This window comes from Somniosus microcephalus, chromosome 29 (assembly GCF_052327205.1).
Source record: "Somniosus microcephalus isolate GS21.2 chromosome 29, FLI_Smic_1.0, whole genome shotgun sequence".
NCBI lineage: Eukaryota > Metazoa > Chordata > Chondrichthyes > Squaliformes > Somniosidae > Somniosus > Somniosus microcephalus.
The window spans coordinates 40,255,184-40,272,555 of record NC_141015.1 but is presented as its reverse complement, the minus strand read 5'-3'; the positions used below and the strand labels follow the sequence as shown (position 1 = coordinate 40,272,555).

General features: G+C 47.2%; 1 protein-coding gene across 2 annotated transcripts in view; it reads left to right on the top strand.

Moving 5' to 3' along the window:
* The window catches only part of LOC147098682 (netrin receptor UNC5B-a-like), a 339,224-nt gene that overhangs the window by 264,606 nt on the left and 57,246 nt on the right, over positions 1-17,372 (top strand). For both annotated transcript variants that reach the window (XM_085970682.1, XM_085970681.1), the window contains exons 4-6: positions 1,923-2,026; positions 11,261-11,441; positions 16,417-16,584. In XM_085970682.1, coding sequence (XP_085826808.1) covers positions 1,923-2,026; positions 11,261-11,441; positions 16,417-16,584 — 453 coding nt within the window. The remainder of the gene's footprint in view (positions 1-1,922; positions 2,027-11,260; positions 11,442-16,416; positions 16,585-17,372) is intronic.

Sequence of the window (17,372 nt, the reverse complement as noted above, 5' to 3'; positions counted from 1 at the left end):
GGCAGCAGGCGCATGGGAACACCACCACCTCCAAGTTCCCCTCCAAGTCACACACCATCCTGACTTAGAAGTATATCGTCGATCCTTCATCGTCGCTGGGTCAAAATCCTGGAACTCCCTCCCTCATAGCACTGTGGGAGCACCTTCACCACACGGACTGCGGCGGTTCAAGAAGGCGGCTCACCACCACTTTCTCAAGGGCAATTAGGGATGGGCAATAAATGCTGGGCCTTGCCAGCGACGCCCACATCCCATAAAAACTAATTTAGAAAAAAGAATGGTGGAGCAGGCTCGAGGGGCCAAATGGCCTACTCCTGCTCCTATTTCTTATGTTCTATTTCTTATGATGTATTCATGGGCCTGTAGTTGCCTGTATCTGTTTTGTTGCCCTTTTTGAACGTGGGCGCCACATTGACCTGTTTCCAATCCTTCCCCGGTGTCCGATATCTCCCTCGTACCGACTGCCAGTGCTTCACAAATCACCTCCCCAGCCCTTTTCAGGGCTCCGGGATAAATACCATCTGTCCCTGGGGGTTTATCTGTTTTTGCGATCGATTAGCCTGTCTCGGATTTCCATCTCCTTTATAACAAAGTCATTGATTCTGCTTTGTTTGGAGAGGGCGCATGTCTTCCCTTGTGAATACTTGGATGAAGCATTCATTTAGAATATTTACTATTTTGTGCTTGTCCTCAATTACAAGCAATTTGCATCTCTTCTGGTTTTTACCTTTCTCTGACTGCAAGTCTTGCAGTTGTGGAATTGATTTTTTTTTTACTGTTCTGCTTTGCCTCAGATGGTTTGCTTTTTACCTTTTTAAACACGTTTCTGCAGCTTCTTGAATTCATTCCACTGAGCCGCCTCTCCGTTCTCCCTGCTGGATTTGGACAGGCCAGTTTTCCCCTCTTTATCCCACCTTTAATTTATTTTCTGATTTGCTTATGCTCTTGTGTGTCTAGCCTGAGCTTGTGGTTTTGAGAATGTATTTTTCCTGCTTGCTCAGCAGAACATCTTTAAAGGTGATCCATGCGTCTTTTCACTGATGTGATGCTCAACAACCTTTCCCAGTCAATGTTCTTTCTAACATTGATTATAAATTCAATGGCATTAAAAAACAGAGCATCAGGTGTAGAGATGCACCTATCAGAATCATAGTCTGCATCATTGCACCAACATCATTAAAAAAAACACAGATTATCCGGTCATTCACACGTTGCTGACTGCGGGATCTTGCTGTGCCTAAATTGGCTGCCGCGTTTCCTACATTACAACAGTGACCACACGCCAAAAATACCTCATTGACTGTAAAACACTTTGGGGATGCCATGAGGTCAAGAAAGATGCTGTAGAAATATAAATCTTTCATTCTTTTGTTCATTCTGTTTTGCTTTCTTCATTTTCCTTCCTTCCTTCCTTTCTTTCTTTCTTTCTTCATTTTCCTTCCTTCCTTCCTTTCTTTCTTTCTCTCTTCATTTCCTCCCTTTCTTTCTTCATTTTCCTTCCTTTCTTTCTTTCTTTCTAGAGGTATTAAACCTCACCTGATTAAAGTTAACAGCTGTGTCTGCAACAAGTCATTTGCAGATCATAAATACAGTGAAAGTTGGTCAAGGGCATCGACTGAGCAGGACGACGAGTGACGCCATTGCAAGATGATCAATGGGTTCTTGTAACGCGGCCCAAAAGGTCGCTTGTAACTCAACCTCCTCCCCTCCCACCCCCGCATCCCCGAACAGATGTGCTGCTCCCTGTGTATCTGGGCGGTAGTCCACGGCTCACGGGCTCTGACATTTTACTGGCACGGATTGGAAAAGAGACAGACATTGCGCGACAAAGACTGACCTTGATTGTCTGACAAAGTTGATGGTTTTGCGAGGAGCTCCAATCCAGCACAATTTCAACTTGAATTTTTTGTTGTTCTATCCAGACCTGAGGAAGAACTTTGAGCAGGAACCACTGGGAACGGACGTGTCACTGGAACATGAGGTCCTACTGCAATGTCGCCCACCAGAAGGGGTCCCACCGGCAGAGGTACAGTGTGCACTTGTAGAGTTCAAACTCTCCCCTGAACAAACAGGCTGGGTTCGTCCTTTATCAATAACGGTGTACGGTGCACAGATCTGGTCTCCATATTGCAATAAGGATATAGAGGCACAAAAAAAGATTCACACAGATGACACCAGAACTGAGAGGATATACCCATCAGGAAAGCCTGAACAGGCTGGAGCTCTTTTCTCTAGAAAAGAGAAGGCTGAGGGGTGACCTGATCGAGGTCTTTAAAATAATGAAAGTGTTTGATTGGGTAGATGTAGAGAAAATGTTTCCACTTGTGGGGGAGACCAGAACTAGAGGCCATCAATCAATATAAGACAGTCACTAATAAATCCAATAGTGAATTCAGGAGAAACTTCTTTCCCCAGAGAGTGGTTGGAATGTGGAACTCGCTACCACAGGGAGTGGTTGAGGCGAATAGTATAGATACATTTAAGGGGAAGCTGGATAAACACATGAGGGAGAAAGGAATAGAAGGATATGCTGATAGGGTGAGATGAAGAGGGGTGGGAGGAGGCTCATGTGGAGCATGAACACCGGCACGGACCAGTTGGGCCGAATGGCCTGTTTCTGTGCTGTAGGCTCGATGTGTACGGTTCATGTCTTTAGTTCGCGAAATGATTCTTTCGTTTTGTACTCCATCTGAATAAACAAAGCAGTAGGGGCAGGGAATTGCGTCCTACTTTAGCAATGAGTCACTAGGATTATGCCAAGAATGAGAGGTTATAGCTGGGAAGAAAGATGTTTTCAAAACTTTGAGTGGGTATCTATAAAAGTTAAACTATTTTTAAGCAGATTCCCTTGATGGAATTCTAAGTTTAAATAAATAAAACTGAAAATTTTTGGAAACATGTTACCTTTGATAGGACCCTTTGATAGGGTGGGATTTTTATAAGTGAACCGAGTGTGAAAATTGGTTAGAAACTGGTGTAAAACCTGTAAGTCGCTACCTTTTATATATTTATTTTAAAATATGTATGAATATGTTACCAACGCACCGTGTTTAATAATGAGTAGATTTTGTCACAGTCTTGTGTCGAATCCATGCTTATCACACGCCAGGAGTCACACAAATGTCAAAAGTGTTAAAACTGAAATGCGGTCATCAGCTCCAACACAGCGGCTCAACACCTTGGCCATCTTCCAGCCCCCAGTCTACCCACAACACCATGGTGGATAGTTAAATACTTCCATCAGGTGCTGTGATTATTACAAAGATCCGCCAATGCAACCTTTTTGCACCATCTGCTCTGGCACCCCATGGCACTGGGATTATTCCGCTGGCGAGATTCGAAGATGCCAAATGGTGTGTGAAATGGGAAATGAGGGAACGGTCAGTCTCGCTGTACCTCCTGGTTAATTTACTGGATGGCCCTGACAGATTAGCCAGCCTCAGCGGACATATTAGAGCTTTGATGAATGTGCCTGGGTCAGGGGGCTGGGCAGAGTCGCTATCCCAATGCAACATCTACGCTGGGGTGGGGTTTTTTTGTGTTTGTTATTTTGACGCCTAATAACGTACTTAACCTCCCCACCTGCTCCTTCCGCCAAAGACATTGGGGGAAAAATTCAGTTGTTTGCGCCTCCCGTTAGCGCCTTAAGAGGGCGCTAATGGGGCGCAAAGCAACTAGCGCCCGGGCGCGGCGATGTTTGCGCCGCTCGTGAAATTAACTAGACATTTTGCGGCGGCGCTAAACACTACCGCCACCATCTCCTGCACCGGCAGATCGTGACATCAGTCGAGTGCGCAACGCCCCGGTAGCGCCCCAGACCAGATATTAAGTGGCACCCCCTGCCTTACCGCCTGCCGCTAGCAACGACAGGTTGTGGGGAGCGTTATGCAGTCAGGAAGGGACTGGGGGAGCGCTATTTAAAGGCGACCGCTTCCTGCCTTTTTTTGTTGGTGACATTTGTGCACCACGCATTCTGAGAGAGAGAGAGAGACTTCTGGAGAGATTCGACACTGTGTGAAGGAGCTTTGGGTACTGAGCAGCACTTTGCAGGTTTATTTTGATTTGCCCTTCCTTGCTTCGCCAGCGCTCTGAGGTAGCGCCTCGCTCCTCAGACTTTGCACCTTAAGACAGATGTGAAGCGCCTGATTTAGCGCTCCAATCACCTTCAGGGGCGATAAAAGCCAAGTTTGCCATCGGAGGCGATAATTAGCGCCAGGCGCTAAACTTTGCGCACGGCCGATAATGGCGCCCCAAACGGGGCGATACTGAATTTCTCCCCCATTGTCTTCTGTGACGGGAGCGAAGCAGTTGAGGTGTAGGGATGTCTGTCAGTGATTCCATGTCACCACATATTGGAGGACAAGCAGGAACCTAAGGAAGGATATACTTGTCTTAGAGGAAGTGCAACGAAGGTTCACCAGACTGGTTCCTGGGATGGGGGATTGTCCTATGAGGAGAGATTGAGCAGACTAGGCCTATATTCTCTGGAGTTTAGAAGAATGGGAGGTGATCTCATTGAAACATACAAAACTCTTACAGGGCTCGACAGGGTAGATGCTGAGAGGCTGTTTCCCCTGGCTGGAGAGTCTAGAACCAGGGGTCACAGTCTCAGAATAAGGGGTCGGCCATTTAGGACTGAGATGAGGAGAAATTTCTTCACTCAGAGGGGGGTGAATCTTTGAAATTCTCTACCCCAGAGGGCTGTGGAGGCTCAGTCATTGAGTATATTCAAGGCTGAGATCGATAGATTTTGGGACTCTAGGGGAATTAAGGGATATGGGGATCGGGCGGGAAAGTGGAGTTGAGGTCGAAGATCAGCCATGATCTTAATGAATGGCGGAGCAGGCTCAAGGAGCTGTATGGCCGACTCCTGCTCCTATTTCTTATGTTCTTATAAGAGACAGGGCAGCGTAAATCTTTGGGCTGTGGTGTTGGAGATAAGTTGAGCATCAGATCAGAGTTGTCCCTTTTCTTGTTCGGCCAATCGGGCGGATACGCTTGTGCCCCAGCTCGCATGACATCGTGGGCATTTAAGTAGCCCCCCAGTCCTGAGGGGGTGACCGCGCCACTTTGCCATAATACATGACAGACTCCGGGGTTTATCCCTTGTCCTACGCATGAAGGGGAGGAGGTGCAAAGAGTCTCCATTTGAAAATTCCTCTATGTAACCTCCCCTCGCTTCTCCCTCGCTCTCCCTCGGGATGGTTTTTTATACAAACATAGGAGCAGGAGGAGGGCACTCAGCCCCTCGAGCCTGTTCCGCCATTCACTGAGATCATGGCTGATCTGCGACCTAACTCCATATACCCGCCTTTGCCCCATATCCCTTAATACCTTTGGTTAACAAAAATCTATCAAACTCCGATTTTAAATAACCAATTGAGCTAGCATCAATGGCCATTTGCGGAAGAGAGTTCCAAACTTCTGCCACCCTTTGTGTGTAGAAGTGTTTCCCAATTTCACTCCTGAAAGGTCTGGCTTTAATTTTTAGACGAATCCCCCTAGTCCTAGACTCCCCAACCAGCGGAAATAGTTTCTCTCTATCTATCCTATCTGTTCCCCTTAATATCTTGAAAACTTCGATCAGATCACCCCTTAACCTTCTAAATTCTAGGGAACACAACCCTAGTTTGTGTAATCTCTCCTCATAACTTAACCCTTGGTGTCCGGGTATCATTCTGGTAAACCTATGCTGCCCTCCCTCCAAGGCCAATATATCCTTCCTAAGGTGTGGTGCCCAGAACTGCTCACAGTGCTCCAGGTGTGGTCTGACCAGGGCTTTGTACAACTGCAGCATAACTTCTACCCCCTTGTATTCTAGTCCTCTCGATATAAAGGCCAGCATTCCATTAGCCTTTGATTATTTTCTGTACCTGTTCATGACATTTTAATGATCTATGTACCTGGACCCCCAAGTCTCTTTGGGCATTCACTGTTTTTATCTTTTCACCATTTAGAAAGTACCCTGTTCTATCCTTTTTAGCTCCAAAGTGGATGACCTCACATTTGCCTACATTGAAATCCATTTGCCACAGTTTTGCCCATTCACTTAATCTATCATTATCCCTTTATCTGAAATTTAGCTGAAAGGCTTTACATAAATTTAAGTTATTGTGATAGCTGCTAAATATATTGCACATGATATTATGATAATAATACTAGAGATCAGCTTCAGTACAATTTAAACATATTTTGCTGCATTTTCATACATAAATGGTCCTACGACATAAATAAACCCTCCGAGATCTCTGCGCTCCTCCAATTCTGGCCTCTTGAACATCCCCCGATTTTAATCGCTCCACCATTGGCGGCCGTGCCTTCAGCTACCTGGGCCCAAAGCTCTGGAATTCCCTCCCTAAACCTCTCCGCCTCTCTCTCCTCCTTTTAAGACCCTCCTTAAAACCCACCTCTTTGGCCAAGCGTTTCGGCCACCTGTCCTAATATCTCCTTATTTATCCACTTCAAAAGTACTTCATTGGCTGTAAAGCGCCTTGAGACGTCTGGTGGTCGTGAAAGGCGCTGTAAAAATGCAAGTCTTTTCTTTTTATGTGGCTCGGTGTCAAATGTTGTCTGATAATCGCTCCTGTGAAGCGCCTTGGGACATTTTACTACGTTAGAGGCGCTATATAAATGCAGGTTGTTGTTGTTGGCCTATCTCAGTGTGTGCGGTAAGGGGTAAAGGCTTCCTGGTCAGTGCCACGTCAATCAAAATTCCATTTTCGTTACATGGGATTCCAAGGTTTTTTAAGTGAAGTTTGCAAATTGCGATCTGTGATCGCGTCTGGCTTGTTTCTTCCCCAGTGAAAAGGGCAAAGATGTGGCCTTAACCTTGGTTGTCAGTCTGGGGAATTTCAAACCAGAGGAAGTAGCAGAAGCATTCGGCACCAGAAGCTGCTTAACCTCCAGCATGTAAACAAGGAGGAAAGATGCAGTCTCTCTCTCTGTCTCTCGCACACACAGTCAGTCATGTGAGAGGTTATTCGGTAACTCGTGAGTAATTCCGATGGTGTCACAGGACCCCTGGCCACATTAAGGGTCTTTTCTCAACTAGGAAGCCTCTGCAAAGTGCAGGGCATCACGAACAAACTTGCATATATATCCAGCGCCTTTAACACAGTAAAACGTCCCGCGGCGCTTCACAGGAGATGTTATCAAACAAAATTTGACACCGAGCCACATAAGGAGATATTAGGGCAGGTGACCAAAAGCTTGGCCAAAGAGGGAGGTTTTAAGGAGCGTCTTAAAGGAGGAAAGAGTGGTAGAGAGGCGGAGAGGTTTAGGGAGGGAATTCCAGAGCTTAGGGCCCAGGCAGCTGAAGGCACGGCCGCCAATGGTGGAGCGATTAAAATCGGGGGATGCGCAAGAGGCCAGAATTGGAGGAGCGCTGAGATCTCGGAGGTTTGCAGGGCTGGAGGAGGTCACAGGGATAGGGAGGGGGGGCTGAAGCCATGGAGGGATTTGAAAACCAGGATGAGAATTTTAAAATCGAGGCATAAGGTAAGAAAGAGGACAGGATGAATCAAGTAGTCGTTAGGGAACTTGGGTTTTAAGAGGAAACTAAAAGGGAGGAGGCAATTTGATCACCTTAATTTTTATTACAGTCGTGGATTATAAATAGAACTGCCACTTTCAGAGTAATGGGACTCAGAAACATTATACAACTCGGGGTATGAGGAAATGTGTGACCCATCCGGTTCATCAGTCACTCCGCTGGCACTTGGCTAACTCTTCCTTGGCTGACCCTTCCTTGGATTGCTCTGTTTCTTGTTGGGGATTTCGTGAATCACTCGGCCACCCAGCTTGCTTGAGTCATTTCCATATCTCCATGGAGTCACTAGGGAACACAGTGAGGTTAATGACCCGGTGGGTTTGCAGTCCAGTCTCTGACTCTGGATATTTCTCAGCGGCCCCAGCTCCTCGCTAATGAATGTAGCAAATCACCGACCAGGAGCCTGGATTGTTTTGTTTTTGGACCCTGGATACCAGCGCAGAATCGCCACGAGCTTCCCATTGGCCTCCTTTTAAGGCCGGTTGTTAAAATCTAGGCCTGTGTGTCACATACAGGGGGAGAAAGGACTGCTGGTGATGAACACGTGGAGATCAAATTCCCGTCTCTGCTGTTTCAGCGGGGGGCACTGACCCACCTAAAACGAGCAGGTTCACAACTCCGGACCCTAGTTTGTTTCTCACTTCGTCACCCTCATTCCTCGAGGGAAAAAAATGGGAAAAGAACACGGGGCTCAACTTGTTTGTGTAGCTGCTGAGAGACCTAAGGTTTGGAGCTGGTAACTTCTATGAAGTATCACATTTATTGCTGGGTATCGGGCGATTTTATTTCCTCCCCGCGCACTGAAGCAGAAGCCCGTTAAAAATCATCTTCGGTTCCGTGCTGATTCTTGATGCAGTGAATCCCCGAGGAAACCTCTCTACCTCTCCTCCTTTTAGATGCTCTTTAAAACCTATCCCTTTGACCAAGCTTTTGGTCACCTGCCCTGATATATCTCCTTTATGTGGCTCGGTGTCAAATTTTGTTTGACAACGCTCCTGGTTGGGATGTTTTAGTACATTAAAGGCACTAGCAACCCTGTCTCAAAGGTGACGATCCCGCTGAGAGACCATCCTAGGAAGGTTACCACCTGGCGAGTTGGGATTTGGGTCTGTGACTGCAATTTTCATGTGGTGAGCCGCGGATTTCTCCTGTTTTGATGGGGTAGACGTAGAGTAAATGTTTCCACTTGTGGGGGAGACCAGAACTAGAGATCATCATAAATATAAGATAGTCACTAATAAATCCAATCGGGAATTCAGGAGAAACTTCTTTCCCAGAGAGTGGTGAGAATGTGGAACTCGCTCCCACAGGGAGTGGTTGAGGCGAATAGTATAGATGCATTTAAGGGGAAGCTCAATAACCATGAAGGAGAAAGGAATAGAAGGGTATGCTGATAGGGTGAGATGAAGAGGAGTGGGAGGAGGCTCGAGGGGAGCCTGAACACCGACATGGAGTAGTTGGGCCGAATGGCCTGTTTCTGTGCTGTAGACTCGATGATATAAGTACAGATTGTTGGTGTTGTTAAGGAGCTGGGAGCAAAGACTGAACGTCCACCGTTGTCGATTACTAGATTTAACCAGGTGTTTGAAAGTAGAACTTAGTTACAAAGCGCGCACAGACGCTTCATCATAGAAAAAGAAAAAAAGAAAATCTTGCATTTCTATAGCGCCTTTCACGACCACCGGATGTCTCAAAGTGCTTTACAGCCAATGAAGTACTTTTTGAAGTGTAGTCACTGTTGTAATGTAGGAAATGCGGCAGCCAATTTGCGCACAGCAAGCTCCAACAAACAGCAATGTGATAATGACCGGATCATCTGTTTTAGATGTTGATTGAAGGAAAAATATTTGGCCCCAGGACACCGGGGATAACTCCTCTGCTCTTCTTCAAAATAGTGCCATAGGATCTTTTACATCCACCCAAGAGAGCAGACGGGGCCTCGGTTTAACGTCTCATCCGAAAGACGGCACCTCCGACAGTGCTGCACTCCCTCAGCACTGCACTGGAGCGTCAGTCTAGATTTTTGTGCTCAAGTCCCTGGAGTGGGGCTCGAACCCACGACCTTCTGACTCCGAGGCGAGAGTGTGCTGCCCACTGAGCCACAGGCTGACAAAAAGAGCTTGGCGGGTACCCGCCGGTGGGAGCCGGACCTTGCCTAACACAGAGCAGTGTTGGCCCGTCACTCTGTTGTCCATCCGCAGGGGAAGGGAGACGGAGCAGGAGAAAAGAGTGCTTGGTCTCTCTGGAGCACGTGGAGTAGAGGGAGCCCCCACCATCTCCCAGCCCAAAATTTTGATAAATAACCACCCGGCCAGAGGCGGAGGAGAGTCACATGTGTCACAGATTCCGATCTGATGTGCGCTGACTGTGGTATCTTGAGGTGGCCATAGATGGAGACGGACACCGGTTAACTCCTTAACATGGTTTAATCAACACTTGCACATAAAAGCTTCTGCCATGAGGCAGCAAAAACAAAGAGTACAACCAGTACAGATCAGACTTAACTCAGGAGAGCAATTGCCACAGCACCACCTGGTGGATCAGGTTACTCATAACCTCCCAGGTTACTACACTGACCGAGTCTCAAATTGAGAAATTATATAAAGCGCCTATTCTTTAACCCATCCCATTACTGTTAAATATTTCTCATACGGCTTTCAAGGCCAGCCTTGTAGGCATTGTTGGGTTAGAATGTCAACGCACACTGTCATTCAAAAGGTAAATTCCAAAGAGACGAGACCTTTATGCATGAAAAAGAATCTGTTGAATGGCTCCAGTTTTATTATCACTTATTTTAATAAGAGTCAATGAAGTGAGAGGAGATTAAAGGGGTGAAAAACTTCGGAGGTCAGGGCGATTAATCAGCGAACACTTGTAACTGTGTGAAAGGAAACAAATTAATTAGAAATGCATTAAACCTAATGAAAATAAAATTTTGCTCGCCGAGTGTCCTCCTCTGTCTCTGGATTAAATGATTCGGTGCCCTTCACAGATTAAATTGCATGCTTCACTGTTTCTCTGGGAACTGATGACCAGGCAGCCAGCAGCTAATACCATTTGATAAAGGCGCATCTGAACTGATGCCTTTAATTCTCTTGATTAAATAACGTGGGGTGGAAAAGGGGAGGGGTGGGGGGGGAAGCAAAAAAAGGGCGATTGAGACAAACCTGTTGGGCAGTGGTTGGCTGTTTGTCACGTCTTAACCGTATCCGGGCGAACTACGGCCTCGGAGCATTGGCCTTGCTCAGGTATGGACTTGTACCGAGGTCGGGGCAAGGCAACAAATGGACGAGTGATCGCCGAATGAGCGCAAGGCTTTCTGCGTCTCGCGATTCGCGGTTGCGTTCGAACTTTCCTTCCTTTGTGCGTCTTCTCCCCTTCGAAAGCACAAGGGCCGCCTGAGATTCCCTTGGCTTCCGTGGGTGCCCTCTCTGCACGTTCTGTGTGCAGCAGTGTGTGTGTGAGTGTGTGTGTGTGCTCATTATTGCAAATCTCTCTCTTGATACCTGGAAGCTTTTGAGACTCCACCCAACCACGTCCATTCTTGAATTTGTAACTTTTCGCTGTATTAACTTTTACAAGTTGCTACATCAGTTTAATATGGTTGGGAATTTCTCGCAGCTGACCGTGCAGAGTTTCAGCATTGTTAACGATAAGATTGCCTCCCAAAGACGCTGCCCTTTATTTGCGCCGCCTCCTTCTCTTATTCAGGTGGAATGGCTGAAGAACGATGATGTTATCAGCCCGGTCCAAGACTCGAACTTCCTCATCACCATTGACCATAACCTGATCATCAAGCAAGCCCGGCTCTCTGACACGGCAAACTACACGTGTGTGGCCAAGAACATTGTTGCCAGGCGACGCAGTACCACTGCCACTGTGGTTGTATACGGTAAGCCAGGGGCCTTGCCTTTCGGGAGCTGTTTTATAAGAACATAAGAAATAAGAGCAGGAGTCGACCATTCGGCCCCTCGAGCCTGCTCCGCCATTCAATAAGATCATGGCTGATCTTCGACCTCAACTCCACCTTCCTGCACTATCCCCATATCCCTCGATTCCCCTAGAGTCCGAATATTTATCTCTCTCAGCCTTGAATAAACTCAACGATTGAGTTCCACAGCCCTCTGGGGTAGAGAATTCCAAAGTTTCACAACCCTCTTGAGTGAAGAAATTCCTCCTCATCTCAGTCCTAAATGGCCGCCCCCTTATCCTGAGACTATGACCCCTGACATGAATCAGTCATTCATGAAAGAAAGACTTATGAAATAATACTGAGCGGCCTATGGGTGGCGCTGTCCAGGGAGAGTATAAATACTCGGGCACGGGCCCAGCTTGCGCAGGACATTCTTAACAGGAACTAGTGAAGGACACAACTAGACCTCCATGTTGTAAAACAGTTGATTAAAGCTTTGTTTAACGCTTAGACCAAGTGCCTAGTAGTTTTCTTATGTCACCCCCTAGTTCCAGATTCTCCAGTCAGGGGGAAACAACCTCTCAGCATCTATCCTGTCAATCCCCCTCAGAATCTTATTTGTTTCAACGAGATCACCTCTCATTCTTCTAAACTCCAGAGAGTATCGGCCCAATCTACTCACTTTAGTATTTTTTCCCCCTTTCAATGAGTCCCACGTCAACACGTTGCTGCCACTGAGGCACTGAACGTTGTAATGACCAGTTTAAGAACAACAGGCAGAGAGGGCATGAATGGGCACCTCCATTCATTGAGGCTGGCCAAACATTTCAGGCAAGTGATTGGTTGGGCTAAGCCTATCTTGACATTGTTGTGTCAAAAGCAATATATTTATTGCTTGAAAGAAGCTTGTTTTGATCTGTTCTCTGCAGTCTTGGCATCGGAACCAGTGGGTTCCAAGAGCCATGCAACCACCGTAACACTCTGTTCTCTCCTGGTCTAGAATCAGGGCCTCTTGCCGCTTAGCCCATTAGCGGGGGAGAAGAGTGACAGCAACGGCCTAGAAATTACTGCGCATTTGTCCGACTTTACCTGGCCTGCTATTCTAACACAAAATGGAATAACATTTTCTTTAAAATAAGGCACAAAGTCATTTCATTAAAACGTTGTTACTGTAATTTCACACACAGCAATTTCTAGGCTTATAAGTTTAATGGTGCCAATATAACTGTGCATTGTTCCTTCACAGCCTAAGTGCTTAACCTGTGATACGAATTTCGCTTGGATGTTTTTACCTGCAGTTTTTGATGACTCAATTTTAAGGATTTGTACTGCATATGTCCAGGGAACAAGACGGGTTCCGGGCTAGGGAAGGGGTGGGGGGAGGAAGGGTAGGGAAGTAAAGGGAAGGGAGGGGAAGCAGCAGAGGCAACTCAACATATGGTCTCAGTCTTAGTGAGAATGAATCCATGAGCTCCTCACACTTCTTGTTGGAGGTGAGGGTGGGGCAGGGGAGCCGGGTAAAGAAGCCAGGGCTTATCTCTGGCCTCCAGAATGATCCTAGAGTAGTGTGTGGTTCGACCAGAGGCGACTGAATCTGATATCTACAAAACTAGAGGCCATAAATACAAGATATCAGGAAACTCTTTTTACCGGCACCTAAGTAACCGGAAATCTCCCTTAACCGGCAAAATTCAGGAGTAGTTCAGGTAAGTTTTACTTCATATTAGTGGCCGTGTAACCGGGGTTCCTGGATCTGTGGCCATGCAACAGGGACGCCTAGATCTGTGGCCGTGTACGGGGCTCTCGTACCTTAGTAAGTATACCTCTCTGTAATCTGGACTTTTTGATCAACCGGCACCACGCCGGTCCCGTCGGTGCCGGATAAAAAAGAGTTTCCTGTAGTTACTAATAAATCCAATTAGGAAATGAGGAGAGATTTCTTTACTCAGAGAGAGTGGTTAGAATGTGGAACTTGCTCCCACAGGGAGTGGTTGAGGCAAATAGCTTAGATGCTTTCAAAAGGAAGCTAGACGAGTACATGAGAGAAAAAGGAATAGAAAGATACGCTGAAAGGCTGAGATGAGGTGGATGGGATGGGAGGAGAGTATAAACACCAGAACAGTTGGGCCGAATGGCCTGTTTCTGTGCTGTATATTCGATGTAATTCTATGCAATATGTAGTCCAGCCAGGTTCCATTGACGGGGGGAGAGATGTGGAACGGGTGGCCGACTCGCTGTCACCCGTTTTACACGATCGCAAATCTGCCCTCGTTGCTTGTATGCCGGGAGCCTGGGAGCACCTAAAGCAATGGCAGCGCTGCGGTTAATAATCTGTAATTTTCTTGTTGATGGTTTGAAAGCAGCAGACTCCCAATTACCATGTGCTCCACTTTACCGCACAGACATGTTAGACAACACCTGGGCTTAAATCACAGGTTTTACAAACGCACCCTGCTGTTTCATTTGGCCAACAGTACCGCAAGCCTCGTGTCAGATAAGCTCCTCTTTTCTGACTTTTTTTTTCCCTGTCACTTGTCTGGGAAGCGGGAAAGAAACAGTCAGCAGCTGTGCATCGTCCTTTAAATAGGCAGCAGTCCATTAAAGCGAAGGAGAGGGAATGAATATGCTGATGATCTGATCGAAGATGAATGCCGCAGAATAATCTCCTGAGCACCTCATTCCATTCTTAAGGCTTCAGAGTTGCCAGCAGAGTCCGATACAAAGGACTATATTACTCTGATCGCCGGGTCTGTTGATGCAGGCGCATTTCTGACTGTTCACGGACATGAGCCTGCCTGAAGCTTATATTGAGCAAGAGATTAATTGGAGGGGTGGGGAAGACTAACAGATGTCTGCAGATGCATCAGTGATAATTGATCATGGGAAGTGCCAAGTTTGACTTGGTGTTAATAATAGACCTTATACTTCTGAGCCACCCCCACCACCTGCTAATCCCCCAGCATGAAAGTCGAGGAGCGGTGTTAGTAACTCATTGTGCCTCTTAAACAGATATTGATCCTTTTAAGGACTTGATAAGAGAAGATCAAAACTATTTCCAAGCCAATACCCTCATGAATAGCATTGATGCATTTAAGGGGAAGCTAGATAAGCACTTGAGGGGGAAAGGAATGGAAGGTTATGTTGACGGGGTTAGTTGAAGTAGGGGTGGGAGGAGGCTCGTGTGGAGCATTAACACCGGCACGGACCAGTTGGGCCGAATGGCCTGTTTCTGTGCTGTAAATACTTTGTATTACTTGTATTTCCTCTGGTGGGGGGAGTCCAGAACAAGGGGGCATGACCTTAAAATTAGAGCCAGGCCGTTCAGGGGTGATATCAGGAAGCACTTCTTCACACAAAGGGCGGTGGAAATCTGGAACTCTCTCCTTCAAAAGGCTGTGGATGCTGGGGGTCGATTGAACATTTCAAAAGTGAGATTCACAGATTTTTGTTAGGCAAGGGTATTAAGGGATATGGAACCCAGGCGGGAGTTAAGATTCAGATGAGCCATGAACTAATTGAATGGCGGAACAGCTCAAGGGGCTGAATGGCCTCCTCCTCTTCCTTTGTTAAAGGTGTCTCTTGAATCAATGACCTTCTCTAGAAGTCTGTTTTATTATGTTTCACACTAGATTGATCCCTGGGAAGAGAGGGCTGTCCTATGAGGAGAGATATCGGGGGGAAAATTCCGTTGTTTGCGCCTCCCGTTAGCGCCTTAAGAGGGCGCTAATGGGGCGCAAAGCAACTAGCGCCCGGGCGCGGCGATGTTTGCGCCGCTCGCGAAATTAACTAGACATTTTGCGGCAGCGCTAAACACTACCGCCACCATCTCCTGCGCCGGCAGATTGTGACATCAGTCGAGTGCGCAACGCCCCGGTAGCGCCCCGGACAGGATATTGAGTGGCGCCCCCTGCCTTACCGCCTGCCACTAGCAACGACAGGTTGAGGGGAGCGTTTTGCAGTCGGGAAGGGACTGGGGGAGCGCTATTTAAAGGCGACCGCTTCCTGCCTTTTTTTGTTGGTGACATTTTTGCACCATGCATTCTGAGAGAGAGAGAGAGACTTCTGGGAGATTCAATGCTGTGTGAAGGAGTTTTGGGTACTGAGCAGCACTTTGCAGGTTTATTTTGATTTGCCCTTCCTTGCTTCGCCAGCGCTCTGAGGTAGCGCCTCGCTCCTCGGCCTTTGCGCCTTAAGACAGGTGTGAAGCGCCTGATTTAGCGCTCCAATCACCTCCAGGGGCGATAAAAGCCAAGTGTGCTGTTGGAGGCGATAATTAGCGCCAGGCGCTAAACTTTGCGCATGGCCGATAATGGCGCCCCAAACGGGGCGATACTGAACTTTTCACCCATTGAGTAGAATGGGCCGATACTCTCTGGAGTTTAGAAAAACGAGAGGTGATCTCATTGAAACATATAAGATTCTGAAGGGGATTGACAGGGTAGATGCTGAGAGGTTGTTTCCCCTGGCTGGAGTGTCTAGAAATAGGGGGCATAGTCTCAGGATAAGATAAGGGGTCGGCCATTTAGGACTGAGATGAGGAGAAATTTCTTCACTCAGGGTTGTGAATCTTTGGAATTCTCTGCCCCAGAGGGCTGTGGATGCTCAGTCATTGAGTATATTCAAGGCTGAGATCGATAGATTTTTGGACTCATGGGGAATCAAGGGATATGAAGATCGGGCAGGAAAGTGGAGTTGAGGTCGATGATCAGCCATGATCTTATTGAATGGCGGAGCAGGCTTGAGGGGCCGAATGGCCGACTCCTGCTCCTAATTCTTATGTTCGTATGATAGAAAGGTTTGCAATAGGTTGCTGTTGAGTATTTCAAGTTGTACATGATGATAATTGAATGACCAAACCTTTCACTTCAGGAAACAACTGGCAATACAGTTGGCGGTCTCCTTCACTATTTCTACCGGATAGCCATCTTTTGTCTGATTTCCCCCCCCCCCACAGTAAATGGTGGCTGGTCCACCTGGACAGAATGGTCTTCGTGTAACAACCGCTGCGGGCGAGGTTGGCAGAAACGAACAAGGACGTGCACGAACCCAGCGCCACTCAACAGTGGAACCTTCTGCGAGGGGCAAACCTTTCAGAAGATTGGCTGCACCACCATGTGCCCGGGTGAGTGGCGAGAGGCGGCAGTGGTTTGCGACACGGCCTGATCAATCGCTCTCCACTTTATGGGATGGAAAATGGCTGTTGCCAAAAAGGGCAGTAAACTAACTTGGGGTATTGATTGGACAATACAAAGGGTGCCTGCCACAGTTGCTGACTTAGAAACATAGAAACAGAAGATAGGAGTAGGCCATTCGGCCCCTCGAGCCTGTTCCGCCATTTAATGAGATCATGGCTGATCATACAAATTCAGTACCCTGTCCCTGCTTTCTCCCCATATCCCTTGATCCCTTTAGCCTTAAGAAATATATCCAACTCCTTCTTGAATATATTTAATGAATTGGCCTCAACTGCCCTGTGTGGCAGAGAATTCCATAGGTTCACCACTCTCTGGGTGAAGAAATTCCCCCTCACCTCAGTCCTAAATGGCTTACCCCTTATCCTTAGACTGTGACCCCTGGTTCTGGACTCCCCCGCCATCGGGAACATCCTTCCTGCATCTAGTCTGTCTAGTCCTGTTAGAATTTTATAAGTTTCAATGAGATCCCCTCTCATTCTTCTAAACTCTAGCGAATATAAGCCTAATCGACCCAATCTCTCTTCATACATCATTCTTCCCATCCCAGGTATCAGTCTAGAATCAGAAAGCGCAGAAGGCCATTTGGCCCATCATTCCTGTGCCGGCTCTCTGAAAGAGCTCTCCAATTAGTTCCACTCCTCCCGCTCTTTCCCCCACAGCCCTGCGAATATTTCCTTTTCAAGAAGGAGTTAGATATATTTCTTAAGGCTAAAGG